Raw genomic sequence first — 22,188 nt, forward strand, 5'->3', positions numbered from 1 at the left:
ACGTCGTGAAGCGCATCACATCTGCTCCTTTGATTACCACTACTAAATAGCGATCACGACCGCTCTGTCAAGAGTGTACCGGATAAGAAGAAGAATCTCAGGAAATTAGCTCACATAATACCAATATTTAAATCGGAAGCATTAGCAGAAAAAATATTGTCCCATTTCTATACTCTCTATTATGATTTAAGTGTTGAATATTAATCGCTGTACGAAAATTCTTTTGAAAAATGTGCCTAATTATTGATGAACAGCATGATGTTGTTGCTATAAAATCAAAATTTACCAATCTTCTTGTATTAACCGACAACATATTCGCGGACTTAGTAAAATCTAACAAATGAGCTCAGTGCCTCCCATCAAATATATGAAAAGGTATATCTTATTATATAACCCTCGTTCCGCCTAATATAAAATACGCCAGCCAATGTATGTAATGTATTTTACTCTATTTACGAACAAAGACTCGAGGCTGTCCAAAAAAATGCTTACGCATTTTAAATAAGTGAATACATAGCAACCGATTTAATTATCTATTATCTATTAATTGGGTTTTCTGTATCCATAAATAAAATGTGTAATTCCTATAACATTCTACTTTTCTGATTTTTAATTCTGTAAGAGACTACAGCTTAATAGCGTGTTTTAAAATCATTGTTGTATTTGTTTTATGTTTACTTTATGCATCATAATTTTTTTTTGTAACATTTTCGTGCCAATTATTATATTTCTGTTTATTTTAGTTTACCCTTTCTTTTATAACATTTTTTGTATATATATGTAAAATCATTCAAGAAAACTTTTATAATAATAATTTGTAAAATGAATGTGTCCTTTTTGAATAAATAAATAGGTATATGATCGTACGTACATAAATATATATTATTGTACCAGAATTGTACAAGTCTATCGAAGACGTCATTTTCTGTTTTAAACGCCATCTATTGTATGGTTATCTAAGTATTATGACATGAGGTATAAGGAAAATAGTAAAGTTTGTTATATATACATTACTTCTAAACATATGACTAAAGTGTTGGCTATGCTCAAAGCATAGATGCTTTAGCATAGGTCTTTCGTATGAACTTAAAATATAGTAGACCATATTTACATGAATTACGTACAGTACTTGAATTTAAGAGCTTATAATAAACACAATTCTGAACGCCTTGTCGGAAATGATAAAAATCTGACGTATGTATATTTGAAGAATTCTCTAATGTCATTTGAAATCACCCAATAACGACTTGTGATTGGTTCAAATTACATTTAAAAATGGCGCGGCTTTTGTCACATCCTGTTAAGTGTCGGTGAGTGCATGGCCTCGTCGTTGATTCCGTTCTACTATCCAAGATAATAAATCATATTGCTGCAGTTTTACATAATATGTTCTAAAACTGCCAATATAGTTCGTAATGGTGTTCTCTAAAAGGAGATGGATTTGTTGAAAACGGTGAGCATTACATAATTATTGAAATATACTTTAATTTTGTTTGGCTTTTGTTTCTTGTTTTGGTGATATTGAAACTGGCCATTATATTAGAAAAAATATCTCTTTCCAGAAAATGTGTGCACGTGGGAGGTAAGTAATAATATATTAGTATTATTTACAAACGATTCCTCCTGGGTATACACATTAAAGTTGTTTGTTGATTAGTCAATATATGGCACCCGGCAACTGAGCGTTGTTACGCCATTTTATCCTTCTCGATATTCTCAGCACATTTTGAAGCTTTATATTTAGCAAGAGCTTACATGCTGAAATGCTTTATGTCACGGTGATAGTAATGGATATAATCAGTAAACATTGATTCTAGGTATGTCATTTTTAAGTTTTACATTGCATCATTAGGTACTTTAGAGCACATGGGCTTAAATGGTTCTGTTGTTGTTATTTTTCTTCGCTGATAGATTTACATCCTACAATTGCTATGCATGAAAACTGTAATTTAAATATGGCATATTTTGTAGTGTAGAGCTTATTACCATTATTATAATTGTAGTTAATAAAGGTGGGATAACCTTAAAATTTGACAGCTGAAGTACCAATGTTCATAAAATCAAAGTCATTCTTCTGTATTTTGTACTTCAAGGTTGCTTTTCTTTATCGGTGATAAATATACAAAACTGATGCAATTATAACTTAAGTTTTAATATACTTATTATTAATAAAAGTGTTACAAGGTCATATATCTTTAAGGTATTTCGGAAACTTAATGAATTTCAGTCTTAAAATATATATTTAGTACACTAAACTGAGTTTAAATCATTAAATGATGCCAAGGCATTCTTATTTGGCTCTTTGGTTAATAAATTTTGTCACTATAGTGTATTTTTAATAGGTTATTTTTGCAACAATTGTTAGTACCGTATGGCCTTAAAATATAGGCCTTAGGTGTAAGTGACATTTGAATAAAATAAATTTAGAAAATATGATTAGAAAAGTTAATTATTAACAATAACATTTTTAAGTAGGCTTTGTGTATAAAGAGTACTTTAAAAAAAATTGAGCATATGAATAATGTATGCTTATTTAGTTATAAGTAAATTAGAAGCATGAAAATTTAATTTTGAAGTATACAAAATACACTTTAGTATTTCTGTTTTTATGGAAATATTTAGTTATATATTAATTAGTTATAATAATATTATCAGAAAATGATCTTTATAATATTTTTTCAGTTCAGTCATTCAGTTGTTTTGCTATCTGTCTTGTCATTAAAATAATCTAAAAACTTATTTAAACATAGTATGTTAGTACATGTTTATGTGTTTATGCCCTTTCCAAAAACTATTTGAGTACATAGTTGAAAGTTACTTTAACTTTCTCCACCAATCAAATATATAAAAAGAGGTTGTGGGGTAATAGTAAATTTATGAAATACTTAAATTTATGTGTCATATTTCAGGAATATGAGTTCCTAGACTTGTCAGATGTAAAGGAAGCAGAATTGAGCAGTTTGCAGTGTGCACTGTTCAAGAAAACTACAATCACCACATCCACCGCACCCAACGGTTGGACTGAGAGTGCTACAGGTAACAACAGTATATTTGTTTTAATAAATCATATTCAAAAACAGAACAATATGCACCTGTTAACTGAAATGAAAAAGTAAAAACATGGTTTATTATTTACTAATATACTCCTGAAATGCATGGACACCCATATCTCAATAACAACTGAATTAATTTCGGTTAGACTTGTTTGCTAAGTTTTTCTTAAAGCCAATGTATATTACATCATCTGGGATCATTGATAATATGACATACACATTGAGAAATTTGTGGACAAACTCACTATGACTGATTAAAATTTATTAACATTTTCAAATAGAAAGCCTCCATTTTTGTAGGTGGTCAAAAACTGATTGTGACCTGATTGTGTGTGACTATTATTGTCCTTTAGGATTAGTCAGCTTTTTTTGTTAATATATAAAAACTACTATAATACTAAATATATCTATCTAGCATGTTAAAAAATTAAGGTGAACAGAATTGGCATGTTCTGTTCGCCTTAAATTTATTTGAATACCTTGGTTTTTAGGCTAAAATAAGAAAAAATATATAAATCTAAAACATGAGATAGAAACAGCAGATGCATAATATTATTAAGACCTATTTCATCACCAGAGGTGTCATCCTGTTCATCAAGCACGGCAGGCGCCGGGACCGTGTCGAGCAGCCTGGACAGCCTGTCGGGCGGCGAGTGCGAGATGGCGCCCCACTCGCCGCAGAGGGGCGCGGCCGGGCCACCTCACGCGCCGCCGCCCTACGCCCAGCCGCCCGCCTACCCGCCGCCCCCGCATCATCAGTGGCCCGTGGCGCCGCCTAACGTCTACGTCAGCCAGGTCACCGCCAACGTCAACGTGCACGGGTACATGGGGCAGTACTACCAGCCGCCCCAGCCCCAGTACGTGCCCCCTCAGGCGCAAATAGATAGACCACCGCGAAACCACAGACGCGATAGGCGAAACAAACGCGCCCCCTCTCCCCCTCAACCTCCGCCATATTATGTCCCGTACCCGCAATATTACCCGGCGGCGCAAGCGCAAGGCGCTCCACTATACCATCTTCCAATGTACCAACCCCTCGTCTACGGTCCCTACGCTTACCCCCCATATTACCCTGAATATCCTATGCCAGTCGAGGGTGAGGGCGTAGAAAAAGTCCCCGATGAATACTCACAAGAGGTTATGATGGAACAGGAGGCAGTCGAAGCCTACTATGCTGGAGCACATTATGCGGGACCATCTTACGGCCCACCGGTAGAAAGTAGCGTTGAATATATGCCACCTATGTTCATCCCACCTCCACACCCTCAGGCGCCGATGCCTATACCACAGCAGGCCTCTCATCACACAACTCCACATCAGTTTAATGTCCACGCCAAAAACTTCGTTCAGGGTCAAAATAATAAAAATTTCCCGAATGATAAGGGTCCCGAACAAAAGTTACCAGTGGCGTCTACTGCGGCGTCGTCGACGTCGGGTAGTGTTGAAGCTCTCCCGATGAAAGATCTTAAAATTACAAAGGGGCCTGGAAGTCCTAAACAGGAACGACTCAATGATTCCACTGTGAAACCACTCAATATTACAGTTGACAAAGTCTCTCCAACACTTAAAGCCGACCCGTCCAAACCTACATGGGTGGAAAATAAAGTTCAAGACGCAGGCCAAGCTCCAAAAAGCTACCCATCACCCCCAGTTGCGAGCATTCAAAATGCAGGGGCTAAAGTTGTCCCAGTAGTAAACAAGACCCCTAAAGGTCCCGCGGCCCCATTCACTGGAAAACAGATGCCTAAACCGCCTCTTCCAACCGGAGTTCCCGTACAATTATCGGCCTCAGCGCCCAAACCGCCTTTCGGGAACCGACAGAAAAGAGACGGGCCGGCTAACCGTTCACCATCTTTCGAAAACACTGAGGAGAAACCAGTGAACGTAGAACACGTGAAACGGGAACCACCTCTACCACCCAGCAAAGCTCCAATGCCGATTTCGATAACACTGCATGCGCAAGGGCCCCCACTGATTGTGACTAACAAGTCTCCCTTCTCTCACTCTCGGAAGGCAGCTCCAGTTCCAGAACCTCCTCCAGTCCCGCAACCTCCACCGCCGGCTCCGACAGCGTCGGATTTCCCTCCACCGCCCACTCCTCGAAATCGAGTTGAACCCGCCCCACCCCCAGTTGTTCAACAACCGCAGCCTGCTCCAGGCAAATCCTGGGCGAGTCTCTTCTCCAACAAACTCTCCGGTATAACTATGTCTCCGGCTGCTGTTGTCCTAGAAGAACCTTTGAGCCCGACGACTGTGGCGCCTCCGGTAGCTAATATTCAAAAACCAGTTGCCAAAGTGCCACCGTTTGATGCGTCCTTACAAACTTTTGGAGTAGAGAAGCCACGACTGCCGGTGACGCCTTCTCAACCATCAATATCTTATTCTGAAAAAACTTCAGTTAACACTATAAGCAGTTCTATTTCGCCGCCTACAACTGCTAAACCGGTGACTACATCTGAAGTCAGGGAAGTTCCAATTCAAAAAGAAGCCACTCCTGCACTGCCAGTTGCGCCATCGCCCTTTAGCGACGACCCTAATTCGTACAGGATGGGAGGTAAATATTTATATTAATTAGTTTAATGTCCTCAGAACAAATCACTCCAAATCTCATCTGTGAATTATTAAATTTACATCAATAAAGAAAAGTTACTTTAGTATTAACATTTGAATCAGCATTTCCTTTAGAAAATATTTGATATTGTTATTTTTAATTTCAGAGTTTCTGTCAAAATACCAGTTGGACAACCGGCCGGTATCCTTACTACCGCGTGGCCTCACGAACCGCTCAAACTACTGTTACGTCAACGCGATTCTTCAGGCACTAATAGCTTGTCCTCCTTTCTACAACATGCTTAAGGCTCTGCCGTATCAGACGCGACGTGGGAAGTCTAGCACGCCTGTTATTGATTCTATGTAAGTTTATTTATTTATACAAAATCTATTTATCACAAATAAATCAATCATCAATCGGAAACTAAGTATCGTTATTTTAGTGTGTAATCTTCAAGTAACATTCTTAAACCATTGTATTGAATTCTCCAAGTCCTTAAATGGCTTAATTACTCTACTTATGTTTGATTCCTTTATAATATTTCTTTCCATATAACAGCAAATCTATATGTCAGAAAATTTATCAGTCCCTTAGACTTGACTGTATGTGTACTGTATTTATTTATACAATAATGTTCTGATTCAATATTGTATAATTCTGTTGCTCTGAGTAAGTACTCAGAGCAATAGAATTATACATTATTATGGAAATTATAATAATTTAATATTATATTAGTTTTATTAGAACTGTATAGTATACACCATACCATAGTTTTTTTCTCATGCACTTCTACAATATATTTGGTCCTGATTTTCATTTATTACCTTCTCTTACTTTATTGTTTCCTGTTTTATAGGGTGGAACTATGCTACGAGTTCAGTCCATTAGCCGGGCCCAATCGCCGCACGCGCGGCGACTCAAGCAATAACACTGTATCGGTTCCCGCCGGACCACCGTTAGACGGCTCTGCTGGTCTCAGAGTGCTGAGAGCTTTGAGACCTTTCCCTGGCTCTCAGGAAGGAAGACAGGAAGATGCCGAAGAGTTTTTAGGGTGCCTTTTGAACTCTCTCAACGATGAGATGCTTGAGGTACGATTTTATTTAAGATGCTAACTTTAAACAATGTGTAGTCCTAATATTATGTATTCTCAAACTTAAGGCCGGCAACGCACTCGCGAGCCCTCTGGCATTGAGAGTGTCCACGGGCGGCGGTGTTACTTAACATCGGGTGAGCCTCCTGCCCGTTTGCCCCCGGTTCTATAAAAAAACTGATTGCAAGTCCTTTATATTAAAAATATGCTGTTTTAGTATCAAAATGTCACAAGTATATTTGAAATTTAAATGCCTTCCACCATGTTCTAAAAAAATAATAAAAGAGCAGAACTTAACGACACGGAGTTCATAGGGTTCCATATTATATGGGAGTAAACCACATATAAGTTTTATACAATTTCAGTTAATAAAGCTGGTGGAGCCAGATGAGCCAAAGGAAATCAAACCTAATGGTGTTGTCACTGAAGAACAACCTCCAGAAGAAGATGATGATGACGACGAATGGAAGGTAAGGCAAAACGCTATATTAAACATTTAGTCTGGACTTTTCCTTGTTTATTATTTAGGTTAATTGGAACAATGTTAAAATTATTTAGATAAACTTCGTTATTGACATTAAAAATAATCTATACGGAAAATTCCCGGCTGCGTTGTGATCTTCATACTGAAGCCGTATGTCCTAGAGTCTGGCGTACGACTGTCACCCCTGAGGTTGTAGGTTCCATTCCCCGCCGTGCACCAATTGCCTTATCTAACACTCGCTCGTACTGTGAAAGAAAAAAATGCAAAAAAATCTGTTCAATTGAACGGTGTTTAAATATTACAGTCAAAATCTGTTATAACGACATCGAAGGGACTACTATTTGGTCATACAGACCGATAGCCGTAACAGCCGATGACGTTGTTATTAAGTACCTAGTACAATAGAATTCAGCTGGGACCTTTGATTTTGGTCAATATAACTGGTATGTCCTAAACGATGTCGTAAACGGTTTTGACTGTAGTTGCATATTATCGGTAATGGGGTTTATGCCTATGTCACATAACGTGTCTACATGTTTGAAATATGTATTCCAGGTGATGGGCCCTCGCAACCGTGGCGCCGTAGAGCGTCGTTGGTCCGCTCGTCGGACTCCGTTAGCGGACATCTTCCGTGGAAGAACGCGATTGCGTCTCCATCGAGCCCCACATCACGACGTCACCGATGCTGTGCAGCCTTTCTTCACTCTACAGTTGGATATTGAGGTATATAGATAGGGAACCAAAATATTCATTCTATGGTAAAAAAGTAGAATAACATCATTAATTAGGTATAAAATGGTTCAACCCTTCGAAGGGAAGATGTGCTGTTATTAATTAATAAAAATTAAATACCAAAATAAAACAATTTTATATCTTATAGAATTTGAATGCAAAGATTTATTTATAGACTAAAATAATTGATTCCAAAATATATTTCTTTTTCAATATGGCAAATTAACTGAACTGTTTTTTTTTAGTTTCGCAATCAATAGCAACATTTGAGTCTTTTATTGTCTATTTGTAATTATTTCTGTCAAGGAATTAATACAACGAAAATTTCTCAATGTATAGTTACTGTAATGTTTAATATTTTTTAATTATTAAAATTCCAGCGTTCGAGTACAGTGAAGGATGCGTTAGAACTCCTAGCAGGCAAAGACACGCTGGAAGGTGTTTCTGATGCTTGGCAACAACTGTCCCTTGAACAACTGCCAGTGGTTCTCCTTCTGCATCTTAAGTGCTTCCAACTCGATGCTGAAGGCCACACAGCTAAGATAGTGAAGAATATCGACTTTCCTATAGACTTAAAGATTGATCCTAGTGAGTATTTTGTGGAGCTTTTAGTGTGCTATATTATTATATTCATATATATTGGTCAACTTGAAATGGTGAAAATATGCCGTTTTTATTTAATTAATAACAGAGGTCTAGCCTCTAAATAATAATTTTAAAAAGGTAATATTAAAACAAATCATTGCATATCCCTCAATAGTCGCAACTATTAAAAAACTTACAATGATGGAACTTATTTTTCGTCTCTGAAGCGATCAATCGCATAATTTGTAGACAACACAAGCTGAGTATTTACACAGCTCAATAGAATATCACTAGATAGAGACAAATTGTACATATATTGATGAAATTTTGCAGAGATAATGTCGTGCAAGCACACGACTAAGCAACGCCTGTACAAATTGTTTGCTGTGGTATACCACGAAGGCGTCGAAGCAGTGAAGGGGCATTACCTGACTGATACCTACCATGGACAGGCCGGGTGGATAAGGTATGTCTTACTAGTTTAGTGGTTCAACTAGTAGTACAGTTTTTAATGGTTTATTAAGTTATTTAACAAAGGCTGAAATATGGTAGCAATTTGTAACATACTACAAAATTTACAAAAATACTTTCAAGGAAAATGTAATAGTTGGAACTACATCTTCTAATATTTTTTTTCCCAAATTTCAAAGTGAAGGAGAATTTAAGATGTTGATTTTTTCTTTTGTTCTATCACAACCCTTATTAAAATTGTCTTATACATCAGCAGACATTTTATAATTATTGTTATTATGCCATTTAACATTATTGTATGTATGGCATTTTTATATTAATAAAGGTAGGCATCTAAAAACATTAGCAATGCTGGTGGGATGTTTAATCTTTCAAATCTATTGTAATAATTAAAGAACCAGTAAATTATATTGGGATTTTTCAATGATGTCATTATTTTTCGTCTCCGAACGTTATAAAATAACAAAATGTGGACAAACAAAACTGAGTAACTAAAAAGAATATTCACTATAAGGGTCACTGTGAACCAAAGATTAATATGAAATTACATTTCAGATACGACGACTCGACTGTAACTCAAGTGACAGATGCCCAAGTCTTAAAGCCAAAAGCGCCGAGAATGCCTTATTTGTTGATGTATCGAAGGCATGATACTTTGCCAGCTCATCGGCCGCCGGGCAAACCTGAATAAGGACCTTAGCCCAAATTTGGCTTTAAATCAATATTCGGCCAATGGTTTGGGTCCAATTTTGACCGGTTTCGGTAAAAATTGGACCAATTGTAGGCTGGTCGTTGGGACCTTTGAACTAAAAATGTTAAGTGTTAAAGTGATGGTGTAGTTAAGTGCTAATGTTAATTTTTTACAGATGCAGTTACAAACTTTGTGTGCCTACCGGTTACAGCACAACGAATTCTGTTTTGGGTTTCAAAGATGCGTTTTTTTTCTAACCGCGCTAATTCTAAAATTAACTTTTTATATCTTGTATATAAGAAATTGTAAATATTCGGCGAATTTTGTTGTTTTAGTTTCTAAATTCTATATATTGGACTGTTGTAAATACTCTCGTGTACAGGTTTTACTAATAAGGCATGAACTTATGTAAAAAAATAATAAAAAAAAAATGTTTTAAAAATAGTTCTATAGAGAATTTCTAAAAAGGTTGACCGGCTTGAATGTGTTACGTGAGGGTAATGGATTTTCTATATTATTTTTGTATCTTAGAGACTAATCAAATTCATACCCTACTCTCGTATAATTGATACAAATGTATTGACGTGAGCCAGTGAAATTCGAGTTTAGAAAGAAGAGAAATTGTATTGCATACGGTGAGCCGGTTGCAATTTCGACATGAATGTCGCTATTAAGTTATGGTAGTGGTGCTCGAGGTGTGGCCGTGTTTTCTATCGCTGCAAATTATGGTGCGTTATAGCTAGTGTTTATCATTTACCTATGACATTTGTAGTGTTATCAAAATTCCCGTCCTTCAAAATTGATTGAAATTTATCGAAACTTGGCTGTGAAAAGGGACTAAGGCATAGGCACAGAAAACGCGGCACGGAATGTGATATGGATAGAATGTACTATATTCTAAGTGTTAAATAGATTTGTCCGGCGACTGTTTTTAATATTAATCTACGCCTCCAATGCATTACTTGAGGTAATATTAGCAACGTGCGTTTACTTGTGCTAAAACATGCTTAAAAATCTATTTCAATCATCCAATGACCAAAAACACTAAAAGTCGGGTTGACCATCAATCATTAACAGAGACCACACATAATTTTTTTATTCAATTGATAATAAATAGGATGATTCGAAATTATATAAATAGATCTTGTTAATTACTTGAGTAATGCTTCGGTGGAAAATCCAAAAAGCTAAATTTTGTTTATACGTACTTGTTTGTATACGACTTTCGTATCACTGCGCAAAAGGCAAACGTGTTCAGTTATGGCAAATATCTTTAATTAATTATAAAATTATTCATATTAATGGCTTTTAACTAACATCTAAATTGCATTAATAAGATATTTTATGCTTTTTGTCTTCTTGCGCCGGTTGAACAATTTCCTGATCTCATCTCAATGTTATTTCTTTATTGGGGACATACATTATTTTGAGTCCTTGAATCTATGAAAGTGTTAAAATAAGAAAAACACCATTTGGTGAATATGAACTAAAAAAAGGTTAGTTAAAAATTAGGTGATTTTACAATCGTTAAAAATTAACGAAGGTTATGTTACAAAACTTAGCTTTTCCCAAATTTGGTTGTTTTTGGATAGGTAGATAGCTCATAGTGCATAGTGTAGATTGGCAATGCAATCGCTAGATATTTTTCTATACGAGATATTTTCTAAATAGATTTATTTAGGCAAAAGTTCCTTTAATTTTTGTAAGCTTTGTCCAGCATTTATTAATATTGCGTAATTGAATTAAATTTTAACTTACTGTACTGAGTTTCACTCGGAGCTTTTCAAAACTGAATGCTTGGACATAGTATAACTCAACCATATGCATTTTGTTGGAATGTTTGGTAGTATGCTTATTCTTTAGTTGATTAATATTATGCAACATTGGCGTTGTCTATATTTTAATTCTGAAGTCAGTAGGTGGTCGAAATAAAAAGTAGAATCAAGTTTAAGCGGATAAGTCTGGACTTCATGCGAGTAAAACTTTAAAGATTGATTTACCTTTAAATATTTCTTTGGTCATAGGTCAGAATATGATAAATGCAATTAATTACTTTACAGGACAAGCAAATAAATTATTAAGACATCTTGAAAGCAAAAGTGTACTTATCATTGTCTGATCTATGACCACAGATATTAATTAGGTGCTAATCCTAAATGTGTAAATGATAATAGAATATTTTTGTTAGATCTACCATACTTAATGTCGACGCAGGTTTTCGATATCTAAAAAAATTACGTAAATGAAACAAGTTAAACTTTCTTACTAAAACGCATCGATCATTAAGTTTGGTAACTAAATATTAAGCGCTTAGTTCCATATTTCATTTGCATATACTTCGTGTAGTCGTTTATAACGCAAATGTAGTTGTAGGCTATGACTGAATGGGTTATGTTAATTTCACAAGCACATTAGTATAAGTTAACCACAACGCTGCCTTATTTATACGGAATTGTTTCATCGTTCGCTGCTTCACTTTAATTAAGAGATTCAGACTTTCGTTCGGTATTTTATTAGACTTATAAAAGAATTAAGGTAAGTTTGAGTGAATAATGTGTGAAATGGATGGAGTTTAATCGGATTTGGTTGTTCCCTTAAGGCTTACTATACGTTTAATCAACGTAGATGTTAATAAAAGTAGCAGACCTATATATCATGTTTTGCAAGTAATTTGCGCGTGAGTTTAGTATTCGCTCAACCTGATGTCGAATGGTAGGCTTTAAGGCTTCACATTTGAGTCTGCTTCGGAATACGCGGTTAAGTTAAACGTATATTTTGTAACCGCAGTCCTAACGCAGTTGGCTGTGATTTTGATTGGGATTGATTCTTTTAAAACTACCCTCTAGATTTCTATAAAATGATGTTTAGATATATATATTTTGAATAATTCTGTGAAGGTAACGCGCGAAGACTTAAAATGTATATATCTGAAATCACGACTCTCAGTCCCTGATTTTATGCCAGCGTTCGATCAATGTAAATATAACAAAATTGTATATAAAGTAGGCTGTTGTAATTAGAGACGTTCCTAATATAGTTATTTTTAAAATCGGTAAGTGAGTGGTATTGCGAGCTCGCTCTTACATATATAGCTGTTTATAAGTGTGAAAGAGATACGACCAATCTAGAGTGATCAGTGCCAATATTTAATTTCAGCCGGTATCGTAAAATAATTTTTCTATGAAGTACTTGATTTGTTACAGTTTGAAATTTTTAATGACAATCATTCTGCATAACACAATCAATAAATTATTTATTTGTTATATATTATTACGTAATATCAGTATAATGATCTTAGATTTTACACCGCGATCTTTTCCCAATCCATGTCAAATTGTGTCAATTAAATAAATAGGCTCTAACTTTATATAATACTTATTATAATTTACTATAATACATTTTTTGCTTTTATTATTTTACATAAGGCAAGGATTGGGTTTCGGTTCACTGTTATCTTTTGTACATAATCGGTTTCCATTTTTCAGTATCTAGTCGCAACGATCTTGGCAATGAGAATTTGAACTACACATTTCAACGCATTTTCCAGTGCAATAGAATTGTATGAATTAATTTCAGCGGTCTATCTACTTAGGTTAATGTACACAGTATCTTAAAACTACTTTATTATTTTTATATGAAAGGTTGATTGTTTAAGTTATTTTTAGTTTAGATAAGGTCCAAGGCTGTATAAGGAGTGTTTTTCTCAAAAACCGGTTTTAGATCAGATTACTACAAAATGGTTTTATATAAAATTACTGTCAATGCAATTTATTGACAGTACGAATTTTGTAATCGACTCGAACAATATTTTTGTTTAAAAATGCTCCTCTTGGTTATAATAGATAAGACTGGTTTCTATATTTAAATTGTTTAAATATATTTTACGTCTATCTATGATAATCATCTTGTTGAACTAATGTGTGTATGATTAATTATAAAATAATCTTTTATTTTGGTAACTAATTGGTGTTGAAAAAAAAATGTGAATAAAATATGGTGTCATTCTGAAAAGTTCTTTTATTTTTATATGAGGTATTTCACTTCTCGTTGATAATATTCTGAAATTAAAGAATTAATTAGTATCTTGAATTTAAAGTAATTATTGCCACATAAAAGAATGTATACAACAAAAACGCAGTTCTGGATGTCTTGTAACTAGCGAATAACTCATAAATACAAACCCTGACTCTAAATTTGAAGATAAGATACAGCAGCATCACGATCACTATTGGAACCAACGTCAATGAGACCAGCGTCCAGCCAATGCCTGCTTCGAACAGCCCATACGATAATCCCGATAAAAATGTGCTCTGACAAAAAATTGCCTCCATTACTAAAACCTGCCGAGAATTATAGTTGACGTCTACAAATTTAAGGGTTTCAAACACGGAATAGGTGGAAGGGTCGGGATTTGTCCGTCTGCCACCATATTGAGATATTTTTGAATAATATTTTATAATTTAAAACACTTACCAAATTGGCAATGTAATAAATACACTACAATACCTACCATCAACATTAACGGTGCAAGTGCCCAACAGATTCTCAAAAAAACGCTAGGATATTCTCCGACAGCGAAATACACGTCTTCACAGAAGGCAGTTTGCCCGTAGACAAAAGTAACCACGAGCGTAAGGACAGCGGCAATTGGTGCTCTGGGCTTCGAAACTGGCCACCGCATCAGAAAATTTAGGATAAAAAGTCCGCCCTGAAACGAAAATTTAGATCAATGTTGTACACGATGCGAAATTTTCGCAATCTCATCAATATACAAGTTTTGGATCTGTCTTGGGAACCCCAACTGAGTGCAGACGGATTTGTCTTTTTATATAATGCAATTAACATTTGCTCGTACAAATCAAACATCTTTACAAATAACATACTTACGGAAAGGTTATTCAGTAATTAGAATCGGTTTTATTTATTTAATAATTCTAAACAAGTTATATTTAATTTTTTGAACTTACTTACCTGAGTGCAAAGAGTTAAGATGCCAATAAAACAAAATAGAAAACAAATCAATATAAGAAATGCCCATGTTATTTTCCGAACGAGTCGTCCTGTGAACGTTGATATTATTGTTTGAACTAGTAGTGCCTGAAATAGATGAGTTTAGTTGAACTCTTGTGTGAACTTTAATTACTGTCATAGACAAAAACGGGCCGAGGGGGTCGCGAAGGTCATACCAATGATAAGGGCCGTTATAGATGAATTTATAAACTTACCATGGACGAAAGTGATAATACAAACAGTGAGAAGAATATAAGAAACGACCAGAACTGGCTGCCTGGTATTCGTGCTACGTAGTCAGACCAAAGAACGATTGAGGATGATGCCCCTGAAATGGAAAACAACAAAACTCCTTTATCTCAGAAGAATACCACTAATCTATTTTAATAAATTAATTTAGTTGATACGTTTCTGTGCCAACAATATTTCTTTTTGACACTAAAACCGCGATTCGATTATCAGACATGTACTACTAGCCAAGGCTGTATATTTTGCACACTCGGGCTTTCTTAGCGTGAGCTTAGATTTCCTAAATCGTCAGAGTTCATTATTTCAGTTACACTATATTGTTGCACGAGTGGTTAATATAGAGTTAACATTAAGGTTTAAAGGCTGGCAATGAACTTGCGAGCCTTCGGGCAATGTGAGTGTCTGGTATAACTTAACATCAAGTGAGCCTTCTACCCGTTTGCCTCCAATTACATTATAAAAATACTCTATTATTTAAAGCAGCCGATGACCCAGGAACCGTACAAGACATAAACTACAATAAAACAAAAAGCCGACGCACACAATAAGTATTAAAAAAATAGTTTAAGAACTTGCAGAATATTGTAACTTACAATGGATAAAGAAAATACCTCCCCAAATCCTTGTACTATTATCGTAATCCAGGTATAAGGCACCATGTACAGCGCCAAGTATGAAAGCCGTGCCAGTACAACAGGTTTTGGATACCGCGAAAGCAAGCATCGCTGTGTGGGCCAGCTTTTGCTTTTGTTTGGGACAGTAGGATCCCAGCATTACCAATGTTCCTTGTGATACGCACATCTGGAGAAAGGAGTATTCGATCGCTTCGCGCCATACCTAAAAAGTATTAAGGTATAAAATTTAAAGTACAATCAACATATTTTAACTGTCTCGTCAAAAAAACGTAAACAAATAATCTTTACTAGTAGTGAGTTTAAGGCTAAAGAAGAAAAATGCCATGTTAAGGCAACATCTGGAAGAAAAGAGGAATTGGTACCAAAACCAAAATAAGACGGATACGGGCTCTAGTATTCCCTATCTTCCTGTATGGAGTAGAAGCGTAGACTATCTTTGCTTAAGAAAGGTCAACGATCGATGCCTTTGAGATGTGGTAGCGAATGCTCAGAACACCGTGGAATGCGAAGGGCACCCATCCATCGATCCTTACCCAACTCTGCATACGGACTCGCCTGTCTACCATATGCCTACAGCAAATCTTATCTTGTTTGCATACAATGTGTGGCCATACAATGAGAACTTGGAGAACCTGATCGTGTTTTGTAACATAGAAGGCAAAAGATGACGTGGACCTTCACAAACCAGACCGATCAAGTGAAAGACTCATCGTGCTCAAAACTGTACAATGTCATAAGAGAGGCGCTGGACAAAAACCCGTGGAAACAGATAGTTCCCTCTAGATGCTTCGCTGCTAACCAAGACGCTCAAACATGATCTGCCGATTAAAGAGGGAGAGTGAGTTTATAATTAAGATTGCGTGAAATACGTAATTGCAGCACCCTAGTTAGTTCAGGCACACGATAGCTGCTTTATCAACTGATATTAGAAACTTTAGTGATAATAGCAAACCTGAAAGCTGTTAAAAAGAACACCCCAATCGCACTCTTTGAACATTCTGCTCGCTCCATTAAGCCTAGTCACGCCCACAGCGCATACAACTAACGAGAAATACGTTAGCGCGTCCTTGAATAATACCATCTGAAAATAATGCGAAAACCCGGTTCAGTGACTGGGTAGAGTTTAAAAAACGTCTGTTTCTACTAAAAGTACCGAGACATAAAAAGATTAACAAAGTTTAATGAGTTGTATGTTGTCGTGGTAATTTATATTTTCAAAAAGTAAAGTAATAAGCAGGTATAAGACTGTCTATGTTCTTCTATTTACTTTTAATATGTTTTAAGCACGAATAAATAAATATTAAATGAAAAAAATGTGTGCGTATAAGAAGTCTTTTTCGTAAGAAGTGAAACTTCTTTATGAACTTACTTTTCGAAAAATGATCTACTATATGCAACTTCAGAGAAATTTGTTAAATAAAGTTTAACAAAAAGCTTTTATTATCATAGACATAAATACAAATAATACAATTATTTCATTTTACCTTATTACTAAGTACTAATAGAGAATTTCATTAATTGCAATAGAATTATTACTATCATTGTTGTCGTTATAATATATTTTTGTTATTAATGGCTTCGAATCAACCGTGGTAGGGACAAGAAACAGATGGAGCGTAACGTAAAAATGTAAAAACCACAAAATATGACGGTAATTTATTTTCCAACGCCAATAAAGAAGTTTCACTTCAAAAAAGAATTTGGTTGCAAGAATTTTCAATACTATCGGTATATATTAGGTCCTTACATATGAAATTGGCGTTTTGTCGTACTGGCCACTTTGACCTCAAATACCTCCTCTTTGGTTAGGAATTTCAAATTGAAATTTGTACAGCTATTTACTCATGTATTTGTGCTTCGATGACCGTCATTCATTTGTTTTTTTCTGTTTGCGTCACTCATTTTATAAAATGGAAAACTTAAAGTAGCGCATTATTTACGAGGACGAGTTCCGCCATGGCACTAGTGCTGCCGAAACGACTCGAAGGGTGAATGATGTGTATGGCGGTCATGTTGTAAAAGAAAACACAGTTCGTTTTTGGTTCCAAGGTTTTCGTTCTGGAAATTTCGGCCCGCAGAACAAGCCCCGTGGACGGCCTGATACCCAAGTTGATAATGAAGTATTGAAGGCTATTGTGGAAGTGGATCCATCGCAAACCACGTCCGAGTTAGCTGCAGGCTGCGGTGTTAGTGATAAAACTGTTTTAATTCACTTGAAGCAAATTGGGAAGATTAGAAAGCTTGAAAGGTTACCCACCTAACGAATTGAATGACGTGAACCGGCAAACGCGTATCGACTGCTGCGTTAAATTACTGAACCGGCACAATAATGAAGGTATTTTAAACCGAATCATTACCTGTGATGAAAAATGGATTCATTACAATAATCGGAAGCGCTCAGCGCAATGGTTGGATCCTCGCCAGCCAGCTAAATCCTGCCCCAAGCGAAAATTAACCCCAAAAAAGTTACTTATAAGCGTTTGGTGGACTAGTGCCGGTATTGTTCATTGTAGTTTTCTCAAATCTGGCCAGACTATTACGGCTGATGTCTATTGTCAACAATTGCAAACCATGATGGAAAAGCTAGCGGCTAAACAACCTAGGCTGGTCAATCGCTCCACGTCACTGCTACTTCACGACAACGCTAGACCACACACTGCACAACAGACGGCTACCAAATTAGAAGAGTTTCAATTGGAATTTCTAAGACATCCTCCGTACTCCCCGGACCTTGCTCTAACAGATTACCATTTTTTTCGAAATTTGGACAACTTCTTGCAAGGGAAAAAATTTAACTCTGATGGGGCAGTCCAAATCGCCTTCACAGATTTTATTGATTCCCGTCCGACTGGTTTTTTTTGGAAGGAATCAATGAACTACCTATAAGATGCCAAAAGTGCATAGAAAACAATGGTTTATACTTTGATTAATTAAATATATTATATTTAAAAATATTCAACTTTTTGTTCCCCCCATACAAAACGCTAATTTCATATGTAAGGACCTAATATCTAGTTTTAAGTAATATATTTCTTCTCTTCTAATATATCTCTTCTGGCAATTCCAGCACTAGCCACATACCTTACCGTTATGATTAATACTTACCCTAAATTACGAAATATAATTAAATTCCTTCAATATTTTTTAATGTTGCCAGATGAATATTTAATAAAGTCGTGAACAAATTGATTGATACCTTTGAATAACTATAGATTCGTTTACAGGCTATAAGATACACCAAGATCCAACTAATCACATAGTAAACGGTCAACTCAGGTACCACGTTTCCGAGACCACCAGAGAGTCCGTTTCGTTTTAAATTCAGTATGAAATTACTGCAAATAAACTTTATGTTAACTCTATAAATCAATTTTAGGATAATATTATCTTAATACTAAACATTCATTTGATTTTTATAATAAATTAAGGGTCTAAGATTTCTGTATCTAATTCATGATCATTTGTTAATCTAATAGGCAAGTAGGTGATCAGCCTTCTGTGCCTGACACACACCGTCGACTTTTTGGGTCTAAGGCAAGCCGGTTTCCTCACGATGTTTTACTTCACCGTTTGAGCTAATGTTTTAAATGCGCACATAGAAACAAAGTCCATTAACATAGAAACAAAGTCCATTAGTGCATAGCCGGGGATCGAACTACGACCGAGGGATGAGAGTCGCAAGCTAAAGCCAACAATGCTCTTCAAGAAAGCTTAGCTAACTACGAAAATATTATACTGCAAGCATCAACACGTATTTACGATGAAGATTTATAAGCACTGGCCCCGACATATTGAAAATAATATTATTGAATAGGAAAGTTGGTATAATGGTATCTATAAATGTTTTGTATGACTTGTTCTAGCCGGCAATCTAGTGAGTACAGAAGTTAACTAACAAAAAGAAAGACTGCGCTGGCGTCTCACTTCCCTCAGGTAATGGGCGATGTCTGGCAGCACACGGGGGATTCGCATCTGCAGCACAATGCAGCCAGGGTAGAAATGAATGCATGGAATGGACAGTTAGCGCTAAACACCATGCACTAACAACACCCAACGATAGGACAGTGAACATTGAATTAATGAGCATTGCGATTCCAATACCTGTAAAAAGAGAAATTGTTTTGTCAACGTTTATGGAATCCTAAATTGTCGCGTTTAGAAGAAAGTTAAACGTTTCTTTAATTTCAATTAGTGAAATTGTAATAACCACATTACTAAGTTTTACTTGCGCAAATGATTTCTTCTAAACGAAGTTACTATCAGTACGATGACGTAATATCCTGCTTCGCGCTATCAGTGTTTCCGATAGCGTATAACTTCGCGACCTCAGCCACCAGGCCTTCGGAACAGGCCGTCCCTTTAGGCCCAAAAGCGCAAGACGGGTTGTCTCCTCCACATCATATTAATTCTTGATGTCTACTCATATTCTTTTTGATAGGTAAAACAATAATTCAAACTTATATAGAATCATTATTACTACTATAATACGTTTAAAGAAGCGAGCCGTTCAAAATACATAGTTTAGAATTATATAAAAAAAAATGTGTGCGTGCACTAGTGTAGGTACGTACACACGTAAGAAGTGAAACTTCTTTATGACCTAACTTTTCGAAAAATGATCTACTATATGCAATTATATAGAAATTTGTTAAAAAAAGTTAAATTAGATAAAGTTTAACAAAAGGCTTTTATTATCATACACATGAATACAAATAATACAATTATTTCATTTTACCTTAATACTACTAAGATTATTACAGAATTTCATTAATTTTAATAGAATTATTACTATCATTGTTATCGTTATTATATATTTTTGTTATTAATGGCTTCAAGTCTCTTCAAATCAACCGTGATAGGGACAAGTAAAAGATGGCTCATAACGGAAAATTGTGACGCGTAACCGAAAACTGTGACGATAATTTTTTTTCCTACACCGATAAAGAAGTTTTACTTCAAAAATATGATAGTAGAAAAATACCTCTCGCACTCGGTGACATATCCCAACAATTCAATACACCCTTTCTTGTCACAACACCCAATGCTAGCTCTAAATAGAACAATGGGTAGGCGAAGAATACACTAAACACGTTGTACAAAAATAGAAATGGCAGGAATCTTGCAAAATCGTGAAGATACGGATGCCACCAGACTTGAAGTATTCCGATACATGATGAAACAACAAGCTGGCGATAGCTTATGTTGTTGGTCCATCTGTCTTCAATCTATAAGGATGAATTTAAGATAAAAAGATATGATCGTTTAGTAGGCACTTAACAAAATGATTTAGATTTCTGTGCATTTATGTGTGTGCGTCGTAATCCCTAATAGACAATGGCTGACACACGCCGTCGACTCATTGGATCCAAGAAATGCCGGTTTCCTTCATCGTACTAGCAGTACCGTTTTAAAAAAAACAGCGCACAGCGCCAAACGCTGCAACCCTTTTTAGATTGCATCAGGGCCGATGGCGGGCCATGCGTCATACTCGTGAACGGGTGCTACTTGTGGTGACTGATCGGACTTGAATTCATGTATGCGGTGATGTTAGTTATTTCGACTATGTATTTGCGTGTTGTTCCCACGAGAATGTAAGTGCTCCTATTTCAACATGACTCCTGCTTATAGAAGACAAATTTTTGTTTTTAATTTATTTTATTATTATTAATTAACAATTAATTACTTAAGATGTCATGTGGAACTTGGTGTTATCGTTGCAGCTCCTTACAAACGTTGTGTAAAAAAAAAACTTGGCGAGTAAAAAGAGGGGCGGAGAGTTTATTGTCAGTTCTTCTCTTCGGTGCTACGCCCTTGATTTGAGAACTGGTAGTAAATGTAAAATTAGAAGCATTTAATATATCCTTCTTTTTTGACATTCATAAGTGAACATTGGGTTACCTATATGAATAAATGTTTTTGATTGATTATTGATGGTAATTAATATGCGTGTCATCGATTTGGTAAGGAAGTGTTTGCTTAAAGAAATGCATAGGCCGTAGTACACTCTGTATTAGGGGTGAAAGTTACACTACAACCACTATACCAAGACTGCATATGCTATTTACAGAAGCACATACATAGCGTTAAGTACATTACTCACAAGAGGACCTTCGGTAGACTCAGAATCGGTTGACGTTACCGTTTTACTTCGAGTACTCTGAAATTTTAATACGATATAGTTATCATTCAAATAATCAATACATAACTTATTAATAATTACCACAGTATCGCTCATGATTTCTAATAAATATTCTCAAAAATCTTCATTGACAAAGACACATGTTTTGTGTCATTATAAAAAAATCAAATCTTACATAGAACAAATAAAGCAGCGCAAATGATCTTATTTTTTGACATTAGAGTTTGCGATAGTCTGTGGATTGATCTTAGTTTTCTGCTTACTTTGTATTTTGTGAATCTTTTTAATTCTTATGCACCGCTCTATCGCTCGCTGGGCTCTAGTCATCTTCGACTTTACTCTTTCCGTAAACATCCCGGTTTTGCTCCCGTATACCACGCATGGGAGGATGCTAGTATCCAAAACATTTTTAAATCTAGGTGGTAGTTTCCTTTCAATTTACGTAATATAACGTATACTTTCAATATAACGTATTTTAATGACCAGTACTTATTCCTA

The 22,188-nt window shown here is 35.7% G+C and overlaps 2 protein-coding genes across 4 annotated transcripts; one reads left to right on the top strand and one right to left on the bottom strand.

Annotated features, from left to right (window-relative positions):
• Window positions 1–1,312: 1,312 nt before the first annotated feature.
• Window positions 1,313–10,257, top strand: LOC123714827 (ubiquitin carboxyl-terminal hydrolase 10-A-like). Of its 2 annotated transcripts, XM_045669396.1 has the most exons (11): window positions 1,313–1,453; window positions 1,563–1,582; window positions 2,910–3,036; window positions 3,631–5,607; window positions 5,771–5,966; window positions 6,461–6,692; window positions 7,060–7,164; window positions 7,734–7,901; window positions 8,291–8,498; window positions 8,829–8,961; window positions 9,522–10,257. In XM_045669396.1, exons 4-11 carry the CDS (start codon window positions 3,714–3,716, stop codon window positions 9,655–9,657), a joined length of 3,072 nt encoding a protein of 1,023 aa, XP_045525352.1. In that variant the 5' UTR covers window positions 1,313–1,453; window positions 1,563–1,582; window positions 2,910–3,036; window positions 3,631–3,713; the 3' UTR covers window positions 9,658–10,257. The 2 variants fall into 2 exon arrangements, with proteins under 2 accessions (XP_045525352.1, XP_045525351.1); XM_045669395.1 differs by lacking the exon at window positions 1,563–1,582.
• Window positions 10,258–13,638: 3,381 nt separating this feature from the next.
• Window positions 13,639–21,840, bottom strand: LOC123714828 (sodium-dependent proline transporter-like). Of its 2 annotated transcripts, none has more exons than XM_045669398.1 (12): window positions 21,772–21,840; window positions 21,652–21,708; window positions 20,533–20,776; window positions 19,448–19,652; window positions 18,748–18,886; window positions 16,504–16,632; window positions 15,528–15,753; window positions 14,883–14,995; window positions 14,629–14,754; window positions 14,168–14,365; window positions 13,839–13,967; window positions 13,639–13,715 (listed from the first exon to the last, which is right to left on the bottom strand). In XM_045669398.1, the coding sequence occupies exons 1-12, from the start codon at window positions 21,784–21,786 to the stop codon at window positions 13,695–13,697; spliced, it is 1,602 nt and encodes a 533-aa protein (XP_045525354.1). In that variant the 5' UTR covers window positions 21,787–21,840; the 3' UTR covers window positions 13,639–13,694. The 2 variants fall into 2 exon arrangements, with proteins under 2 accessions (XP_045525354.1, XP_045525353.1); XM_045669397.1 differs by having other exon boundaries at window positions 13,839–13,997.
• Window positions 21,841–22,188: the final 348 nt, after the last annotated feature.

This window comes from Pieris brassicae, chromosome 10 (assembly GCF_905147105.1).
Source record: "Pieris brassicae chromosome 10, ilPieBrab1.1, whole genome shotgun sequence".
In the NCBI taxonomy this organism is placed as follows: domain Eukaryota; kingdom Metazoa; phylum Arthropoda; class Insecta; order Lepidoptera; family Pieridae; genus Pieris; species Pieris brassicae.